Below are 10373 nucleotides of genomic sequence, written 5' to 3'. Positions count from 1 at the left end.
CAGGAGCAGGCAGTCGCCAGGGCAGCTACGAATCCCAGTCCGTCGAATAAAGAACACCGGCTCGAAACGAAGCAGCGTGCGCGAAGAGTTCCGGGGGGCGGGCGGCAGCGGAGGAGGAAACGGTGCGGGCGTAATGCATGTTATTCTAGGGCAGGTATGGGAACCTGCGTGCCTCCAGATGTTGTTGAAATCCGGCTGCAACCAGGTTATCCTGGCTAAGGCTGATGGGAGTTGTAATCCAACAAGATCTGGAGAGCACCCGGTTCACCTTCCTGGCCTGAAAGGGAAATCGAGAGGCGTGTTGTGATAGCCGCAGGGCTTGTGGGGAAAAGGCTTCTACTGAGCCGCCTTTTCTCTCCAAATTACAAATATCCATATTTGTCAACTTTTCCCTTTTCTTGCGAGGAATCCTATTCGGAATAAGGGAATTTCCCTTAAAAAGGGGAAAAGTTGACAGCTATGCAAATATCTGGAGAGAAAGAACGCAGATACTGAAGGCAAAGCCGGGTAGCTATGCTTGGGAAATTGCTTCTCAATCAGTGCTGTTAAATGCTGTATGTAAAGGTAGTAGAAGCAGCAGCTGTAACGTGTTTCGACATGATTTCATGCGGGTAGCTTTTAGACTTCCCTTCGAAGCAAATCCCAAATTTTCATGTACCTATTTCTGATAAACCACTGCCCTTACTGTCACATTACAATTCCACATAGTCTGGAATTGTCGTTTTTAGGTTTCAGCACCAGAAACACAACCCTTCTGTCTCTAGCAGTTAAATCTGTTGGGACATTTACTAAATATTTACTAACTCATATTGTTTCAGAAGCAGGTTCAAGACAGGCGGTTGCAGAGTAAATGAACACACCACGATGCAGCAAGCAGAAAGCATCTTTAGCTTTCCTTAAGTGGGTGGTGGTGATAACAATGCTCCTTCTTGGGAGGGATATGAGTGGTACAAATACAGTACACAAGTATTTCAATTTTATGGATGGTGCACTTCAAAAAGTTATGTTTATATGGAAAGTGGTATACAAAAAAAGTGACTGTAAGTGTCTCAGTTATCATTTGTAAAATGATAAGAGTATCACAACACAAGACATCTTTTTCTGTAAATTGGCACACTTCTTTTTTCAGGTTCTTTTTGGTCTTGGTGGTTCTTTCTCCCAAAAATCAAAAGTCACGGTAAGCCTGAGAATATTTACCTTCGAATACATTTTATCCCTTTGTGAGTTACAGTAATATATTAAACAGAAAACAAATACAGTGGTACCTCTGGTTATGAACTTAATTCGTTCCGGAGGTCTTTTTCTTAACCTGAAAGTGTTCTTAACCTGAAGCACCACTTTAGCTAATGGGGCCTTCCCCTACCGCCGTGTCGCCAGTGCACGATTTCTGTTCTCATCCTAGGGCAAAGTTCTTAACCCGAGGTACTACTTCTGGGTTAGCAGAGTCTGTAACCCGAAGTGTTTGTAACCCAAGGTACCACTGTACGAGTGCTACTTTTTCTGTGTTTCTTCCCAAAGTGTGGGTTAAGCTGCCTTATAGAAGTTAAGAAAATGCTAAGAAAGCTGCAGTTCACTTTCTGCATTCTACGTGACTTGAGAAGAACAAGAGGCAAAATGCCTTGTTTCTTGATTCGCAACAACAAACATCCTGCTTCTTCTATTAGCAGTGGGGTGAGGAAGTGGGAGGTGAGCAGACCTCAGGCCCAGGGATCAGAAGTAGGCCTCCACATCATTCTGTCCAGTGCTCAAGACTCTGCCAAGGCCACATTTCTCACTGGTTCTGCTCTGCACTGCCATCTTGTGTTTTTACGTGGCTGGAATGTGTCCTTGAACCTTTTACTTGCCTGGTTGGAGTGGTATTTGTTTGGCCACACCCACTTTGGCTACACCCACCCCTTGGTAAGTGACCCCTTTCATTGTCCAAAAGGGAGTGTGGCCCTGGAGCTGAAAATGTCTGCATTTCTCTAGTGTTCTTTGGAAGTTTCCTGGTCCTCCATTTTAGTCTTATCTCAAAATCCAGGGCCACTACCAAAATTCTCAGCCAAAATTTGGGAGGGGTGGAAGAAGAGTCTCTTCAGCAACTTTTTGAACATGCTTTGAATGAAAATAACTACCCTCTTTTTTGCTCTGAGTGTTTAGAAACTCCTATATTGTATAGGTTTATTTGCCGTGGAGCCAAGATTAGCTGGGACCCCCTTGCCAGTGAAAACTGAGGTTTGCTGCAATGTATTTACTTGCAAGAGGCAATGCTTCTTGAATACCTGTAATCCTAGCTTGATGCTGGAAAAAAATATATGCAAGATGGCAGCCTAATTCAATTTTGTAGATTGCAACAGGTGCTGTGATAGAGACTGTTTCTGTTTGTGTGGGGTTCTTGCTTTGTCATTAAATTCATAGGCAATTGGGATTTCTATAAAACATTTGCTGGTTATATGATTGGGACTAAAGACTTCGAAGAACTATAACAGAGCACCTCTGTCTTTCTGACAGGCACAAATCCAGTTTCATTTTTCTGCGCTAATGCTGACTCACTTGTTGACAAGTTGGTGTACCTTGCCCTAGGAAAATGCTGGGAAATGTTCACAATATTCCATGAGATCAGCTGAAAAGCTTGTCTATACTCATGTGGCTTTTAAGATTTCCAAATATGAAAAAGCCCAGGCAGATTTTAGGTTTCCAAATAGGTGTAGTCCTGGTTAGGTTGTTCTAGTTAAAAACAAGTTTCTTGAGCACCTTAAAGACAAGCTGTTGTGTAAGGTTTCATGGACTAGCACATAGGAACCTGCTTTTATGGAGCTTGGTCACTGGTCCATCTAGTCCAGTATTGTCTACCCTGACTGGCAGCAGCTGTCTAGGATATTATGTACATACATATGGATAGGTGTTGGTGGGTAAAGAAAAACAGAGATCAAATGGTCATGAAATGCATAAAGTACAAAAGGCCAAATTACACATTATGTAATTTGTACTTTTGAAAAAACATGCTTAAACTCATCACCATTCTTCCGGGGGGGGGGGAGCAATCACAGGGCCCCCATCCAGAACATGCTCCCAGTATGGATGGGGGCTCTGTGCCAGTTTCCTTGTGAAATTCCCTCCTACCCACTGATTTAGCTAAGCCCTGCTATGTGGCGATGTGTGGGAAAGCCTTCCTTGTGATGGCACCTTAGCTTTGGAATTTCCTTCCCTCTAATATATGGCTTGCACCTTTTAAATAAACCCAACTACTACTTTGGATGTCAGCTGAAGACCTGGTTATTCACCCAAGCTTCTTGTTACAGTTTAGTGCCAAAATGTTTATTTTAGCATTGACTGGCTGTACACTTATCTGCCTTCTTTTGCAGTGATTGTATCAGGTATGTGGATGAACTGTAACTTGCTCCGGAATTGCAACTGAAATGAACAGGTAAAGAAATGCTTTAAATAAATAACTCTCTGAGGATGCAATTTCCTGGAAGCAAATAGCAGCCAGGGGTGGGGATTTCCAGGAGGAAACTGGTGTAGGACCACCATTCAAATCAGGAGCTCTTTTTAGATTATGGTGCTCTGACTGCTTTTTCTTCAAAGAAAAAATATCCAGTTTAAGCATGAACAATATGCAGTTTAGCCCTAACGATCATTCACAGTAGTGACAGTAAGGAATAGGTATGGTATAGGACTCCTGGATGGTTAAGTCCAGTCAAAGGCAACCATGGGGTGCAGCGCTCATCTTGCTTTCAGGCCGAGGGAGCTGGTGTTTGTCCAGTTTTCCGGGTCATGTGACCAGTATGACAAACGCTTCTGGTGCAATGGAACACCATGACATAAACCAGAGTGCACAGAAATGCTATTTACCTTCCCGCCGTAGCAGTACCTATTTATCTACTTGCACTGGTGTGCTTTTTAACTGCTAGGTTGGTAGGAGCAGAGACAGAGCAACAGGAGTTCACCCCATGGTGCAGATTCGAACCGCCAACCTTCCAATCGGCAAGCCCAAGATTCTCAGTGGTTTAGACCACAGTACCACCCACATCCCTACAGTACGGAATAAAATGATGTGTAATGAAAGGGGAAACTGTCCTTATTCAAGCCTAGAATGCAATCAAATCTTCGGTAAATTCTAATCCAGCAACCACATACTGACAAAAGATCTTGCACCCACTTAATTGTATTTTATTATAGCACAAGCTTTCATGGACGAATGTGTCTGGCCTCCATGATTAGCCTTTACTGTATGCATTAGACTAACTCTAACCAGTACATTGTTTTTTAGCACACCTGCCCTGCTGCTGTAGTTTTTAATTAATCCTTAGGGATAAATTAGATGGAATGGCAGCAGACCTGGATGTTAAAGGCAGAAAGGGAGCATAGTACACAGGATACCCTCCTTCCCATGGGTACTCCTATTGCTGCAGCCTGACAGATAAAATAACCTTGAAAACTGTGGGTGGGTGGGAAAGAAAATAGAGCAGGCAAGGGTTAATTTAGCCCTCAAATGTTTTAAGTCCTTCCCTCTTCTTACACATCCCAAATGCCCCAAGTTGTACCCTCTGGCAGCAAAAGTAATTGGGAGGAGTCATCTATCAAGTCTCATTTGCCATCTAAATCCAGGATGTTAAACCTTTAGAAACAGTTAAAGGAATTCATGTTAAGCAACATGGCTGCCTAGAGCGGCCAAGAGGAAGTGCCTTTTTTCCATCTAATTTCAAGAGCTGTTGCATTTACAAAGAGATTAAATTTGTATAACTGGCACTATTTGTCAAGAGCTGCTGAAGAGCAAGGCAACTCTGGATTAGGATATGTTAGTACATGACATTAGAAGAGATGTTTGGGGAATCTTTACAATAGAGGTGAACATGACAGGAGCATTTTTGTTCCCGTATTACAGTTCTGTGTATAACTTCTCTCCGTTTTATTTGCTTTTTCTTTTTTGAATATCCAGAATTACAAGCAGGCATAGTTGTTTTTTTATACGATAGTAAGAAACTGTGGCAGCCTTATATTTTTCAATTGCCAGACATTACTTAATGCAGTAGTAAAATAGAAATCTTTTCCAAACTAATCCTCTAAAATCCTAGGCCACCTTGAAGATGCCTATGGTAGAATATAAGAGGCAATGACTGGGACAAATGGCTTTGAATGGACCGTGAGCAGACCCAAAACAGCCTATCAAAATTACAAAGACTAACCCACTTCATTCCATCATAATAAGATTATCTGATTAAATGAGCTCTTAATCCATTGAAATTTATTATGCCAGAATAAAATTTGCCAGCTTTAAGGTGCCACAGGATTTTGACATCAATGATTGCCAACGTGCCATATCCAGAGTTGTAATCATGTTCACTGCAGTAAAAACAGATTGCATTTTATCAAGCAAGGCTGAAATATAGTATAGTGAAGAGAAATATTAGGTGGAAACTCTTACAACAGGAATTGGGATTATTATTGTGTATACTATCCTAGCGGCAGTACTGGCACATCCCCAAATAAGTGATGAATTTTGTAATGCAGTTCAGTACCCACAAGGACATCCATCCATCCCCATTGCCAAAGAGCATGTACTGTTGTAGCTTCATCAACACAAGCCCACGCCCTTGTGGCTCAATAGCCACTTGATCAGTTTATTAGCAGGTATTATTGCTACCCCTCCCCAGGTGATGGTGGTGACAGATTCAAAACTCAGCAAAGTCTCTGGAACAATTATTGGAAAAGTAAAACCACACAAGCAGCAGCAAAAAATATTAATGCAACCTTTATTATACAGCACAGCACTTCTGTGCATTCCACTCTCTATTAAAACAGACTTTCATTATAGCACTAAATGAAGTCTTGACCCACAGTCACGTCTCTTAAAATACACGTAATGGGGGAAGAGGCTGCAGTGGAGAGTAAATTAGTATTACAGAATACAAGGGAAATATTTTTCTCAATCATGTCATTTTCCATGTTATTGCACTTTTCCTATACAGTTGGTAAGTTTGTTACCTTTGCCTTTAACACTAATATACATAGGTTTTTTTAAAAAATAAAAGTAGTACAAAAATCTATAGGCATTACAATGGAACTGTACAACTCTTAACTCAGGTTTCTACCTCCCCCAATAGCCAAGTTGTAACAGCTGACCATCAGTTTAATAGAACCAAAACAAAGGGAAGCATTAGAAGTTCAAGAAATACAGTGCTATTTAAGCCCCTGAGGGAGTTTTAAATGCTGCTGTGCTCTTATTCTCTCCCTGGAGGGGGAAAAATCATAGTATTAAAATTTAAAAAATAACAAAGTGAGGACAACTGGCGAGGAGACCAGTAGATACAGAGAAGGCATTATGTACATCTCTAAAAGTGAAAGCTCAACAGAGAACCACATTAGATTGGGATCCAGTACTGATGGTCCTTCCATTAATGACAGTCACCCTACAAGAGCCTACATTCAAGCAGTTTCTGAGCCTCCAAATACTATCCAGGAGGGAAGGGGCTGAGAGAAGGATGAACACAAAAGTGCTTAAAAAAGATAAATATAATAGCTTGCACTTGAATTCAACAAGCTAGAAGGGCTTGCATTGTATAATCAAGTCACTAGAAGTACTACAGATGGAGGAAACACACACAAAAATGGTCAGTTGCCAAACAAAAGCTCCCATAATCCACTGCACTAGACAGCAATGTGATAAGACAGCAGCAGTGCACTAGCAAGCTGAGGGCAACACTCCAGCATCGCAACATGGCAATGTGACATTGCATTCAAGCCTTGCTTTCACTCATGTGAATCCTATGTAGTGTTTGTATCCAGAGCCTAAATTGGCCACAATATCCAAAGCAGAAATAGGTGGCCTAGCAATTGGTCAGCTTTGAATAGCTCCATCTTTGAACCATGAGCTACTAGCACCACTATGGATTCCTCCAGCTCTGCTTTCTGTAAGTATACTTGTTTTTGTAAACTAGTTTGATTTATCATGCTTCCAACTCTAAAGAAACCTCTCTTTTGGAGCACCTGCTTTAGCCATCCAGTCAGTGGCAACCTGTAAACGTTGCATAATACAGTTTAGTAAACAAAGTTTCCTTTTGGGTACAGAACAAAGTGGGTAAGAGGCAGGTGGAGAGAGAAGAGGTATTTTGCAGTGCATAAGATAGTTGTACGTGAGCACAACAATAACTTTATTTTTAAAACAACAACAACCATGAGTTGCTTCTAACAGATCTTCAGTTTAATGCTTTTTGTCAAGTAACTGGAGTGGGCTCGCAGTGATAGATGCTCTGCACTCACAGCTGGCCTGAATACACAGATAGCCACCATTACCCCTACCATAATACCTGGTCGTGGCATCTGTTTGCCTCTATTGAAACAGCTATGAAAAATTTTAGTGTGTTCAAAATACATGCTTCTTAGGCCACAAGGGTGGTAGTAACGTAGAGAAAGCATACAGCATTGCCAAATATGAACAAGGGTGTATTTTTTAATCGAAGTCAAATGTGCTTTAACTAGAAGATCTTTAGACGACACAAAACCCATCTCTTCCCTCTTGTGAGGCATGTCAGGGGGCCTGTGAAATCTGATTCAGAGCTGCTCAGAATAAATAAAATTTATGCCTAACAAAGGAGCACATGCATGGTTGTACATTGGGAAACGTGTACTGAGCCAGAGGTGTCCATGGGGAAGACAGTCCTAGTGGAATTTGATACAATACTTTAACTCAAGTTTTCAAAAAGGCACAGGGTATTATAGAATAAGGAAGTGGCTGTTTGGGAAAAGCTATACAAGCCGTTTTCAAATAGTTTTATTCATTTTAATTTTACATAAGCTATATACTTCCAAAAATACTGACCTAGACCCTCCTCACTCTAAACAAGGTCACTAGCCACTGTACAGAGTAAATGGGTATGAAATGAGTAATACTGTCAAATGAGTGGAACAGTGGCCTAGCTAGCGCATAAGTGACATTTCTAATATCTATTTGAGAATATATGTGCTTTTTTGTGAGCATGGTTAGCAACCGTCGCTGCCCATTCAAGTTGCCAGATGCTACAATTTGGAGACAGAAGTGCGAATACAGTTTAGATCACCACATAGCAATGAATGCCCATTAAGTAAAAAGCAATCATTTTAAAAGCACAGTTTCAATTTTATTGCACACAGGAAGGGTTCATCTAGGCTGGGCCAGTAACACTGCAAGGTCACTTTTGTCTCTAGTAGTTTATGCAAACAGGCAAGAGGCTGTAATTCTGCTTTGTGCAACAGAAGCAATGGACTGTATGTTGCATGTTTGATTGGCTTTGTATAGCGCACACTCAGTTATCCTATGACGATGAAACCAGTGCATGCCTCATTGTGTGGAAGAAGGAGAATAAGGTTTCACCCTTCATTCTCCAAACACACGGGAGAAAAACTTTGACCTTACGCCAGTTGCATTCTCCAGCTTATCCCACACCTTTCCTCAAAACATTGTTGTACTAAGAAACTAAGTCTTGCACAAACAAATGCAAACAAATCTTTCTCTCAGGGGTGCGTCAAGTACATGAGAAAGAGCCCTTCATTTTGCAGGACTCTGGACTGTCCTCCCCATGTGCTCCCTGCAATGGATTCCTAAATTAACATAGTCTAACACAGCCAAACAACAAACCCTAAAGAAGGAAATGGTCAGAAATAGCAATCATGCACATCTATGGAATGATGTCAGGTCTCTCTTAGGTATTCTCCAAGGGAATGGCTTAAAAAAAGTAGCTGAAGAAATATTTTAAAATGCCTGTCAATAATTAGTTTAAAACAGTCACTGCCTTTATACTTGGGTTCAAAACAAGAAAGCTGCTGTAGTTAAAAACATGGCCTGCTAGTTGTCCACTGGGTACAGGCAGTAGTTAGTTGCAAGCAATTTATGTTTCAATTTCTGTATGTGCAGAGTCTTTTTTGGTGGAGTACCCATCTTGCTGTAAGATTGTAAAAATAAAAATAAAAAGGCCATCTTTAATCAGATGTTGCAAAAATTGCTACTAAGCGTTTACCAAAAAGAGCTTGGTTCACAAGATAAAGCACAGGTAGCTTATACTTTTTTTAAAGGGCATTTCCATTACAGTGTGGCCTTCCCCTCAAGAGAATGGATCCTTTGATCCTTCCATGTAAACATACCAAGTACTATGAAGTTAATATTAGCTTACACCCCTCAGAATCCACGCTAAGAATAGCTGGAAAACCCATCCTATGAAAGAGATACTACTTTATGTCTTCCAATAATCCACATTCATGTGTGTGACCTTCAAGGGAGCCATTGCAGACACATAGCAGACTGTAGCTAGGGATGCAGATGTGCTGGCTGCCCCAGTTATGAAACACAGTGCTTTTTTCCTTTTACTGGAATCTGAAGGGGATAAGCAAAATCCTTTCCAGACAGCAAGGCCTGAATTTCCCATCTTTCTTGCTTTTTAAGGGAAGAGGGAAGCACTAGCAACTTGCATTAGTAGTGTATTGGGGATGAAATGTCCCTGGCTGCTATATGAGGTGGAATTTCGGTATCGTCTCACCCAAGCGCCCAATTTCTGGCCAGTCTCTCTTCAGAAAAGCTACCCTCTTGAGCTGCCCATGCCAAAGTGGGGGCCGGCATTCTCACATAACAGAACAGTTCCTCCATGGCTTGTTTTTCAAGTAGAGTCATCTAATCCTTTATTCAACGGTGCCGAGTTTGACCCGCAAAGCCTGTCCATTATGTTCTGCAACGTGGGCTGGACAATGCCCAGGAGTGGGCGCTGAGAAGGGTCTCCATCCCAACAGGCTTCCATCAGCTGCCAGCATTCCTCATCAAAAATGCGAAGGCGTTCAGGGCGTACTCCTGGACAAAAAGGAGAACATGGTTATTTGACTGAAAGGGGAAATAATTCATTTGATCTTTGCTACTTCAGCTTTAACTACACTGGTCAGAGGCATAAGTTGTTTACCTGGCCCATCTGGAAAGAAACCAGACTTAAGCTTCCAATTATGGACAAGGCTCTGAGTCAATACACACATTATGTATAAATACTGACTTACACAAAGTAGGGTGCACTGGAAAGGTATGGCCCCTTACTCATGGAAACTGCTGTTGTGACCACGAAAGTGTTGCTAGCATTACACTGTTCACATGAGTTGACCACTTATAAGCCGTTTTTCATATGCTGTAACGGTTCTGAAACCTAAAGATTAACACTTTGAAACATGTCAAGGCTGCAGCCCCAAGCACACTTACTTAGGAGCAAATCCTACTGAACTGAGAAGACATGTACAGAATTGCACTGCTTAGTTGTACTACAGGTGCTAGTCCTGTTTTTTCATGAGATACTACGCACTGTAATTTCCACAACTACCATTATCCATAAGGCAGGGAAGCTTGGGAAGCTTTCAAATTAAGTATGAACTTCATCTTGGGAGGT

At 41.5% G+C, this 10373-nt stretch overlaps 1 protein-coding gene and 1 long non-coding RNA gene across 3 annotated transcripts in view; one reads left to right on the top strand and one right to left on the bottom strand.

Annotated features, from left to right (window-relative positions):
* Nucleotides 1-133: 133 nt before the first annotated feature.
* LOC309343595 overlaps nt 134-10373 on the top strand; it is a 40130-nt gene continuing 29890 nt past the window's right edge. For both annotated transcript variants that reach the window (XR_014157345.1, XR_014157346.1), the window contains exons 1-2: nt 134-1177; nt 3345-3406. This is a non-coding gene — a long non-coding RNA (uncharacterized lncRNA). The remainder of the gene's footprint in view (nt 1178-3344; nt 3407-10373) is intronic.
* Nucleotides 5719-10373, bottom strand: part of DSTYK (dual serine/threonine and tyrosine protein kinase) — a 38530-nt gene continuing 33875 nt past the window's right edge. The window contains exon 13 of the mRNA XM_081865213.1: nt 5719-9796. Coding sequence (XP_081721339.1) covers nt 9609-9796 — 188 coding nt within the window. The 3' untranslated portion in view covers nt 5719-9608. The remainder of the gene's footprint in view (nt 9797-10373) is intronic.

This window comes from Podarcis erhardii, assembly GCF_964252035.2.
Source record: "Podarcis erhardii genome assembly, chromosome: 6".
NCBI classification, from domain to species: Eukaryota; Metazoa; Chordata; class Lepidosauria; order Squamata; family Lacertidae; genus Podarcis; species Podarcis erhardii.
This window is presented reverse-complemented; position numbering and strand designations above follow the sequence as displayed.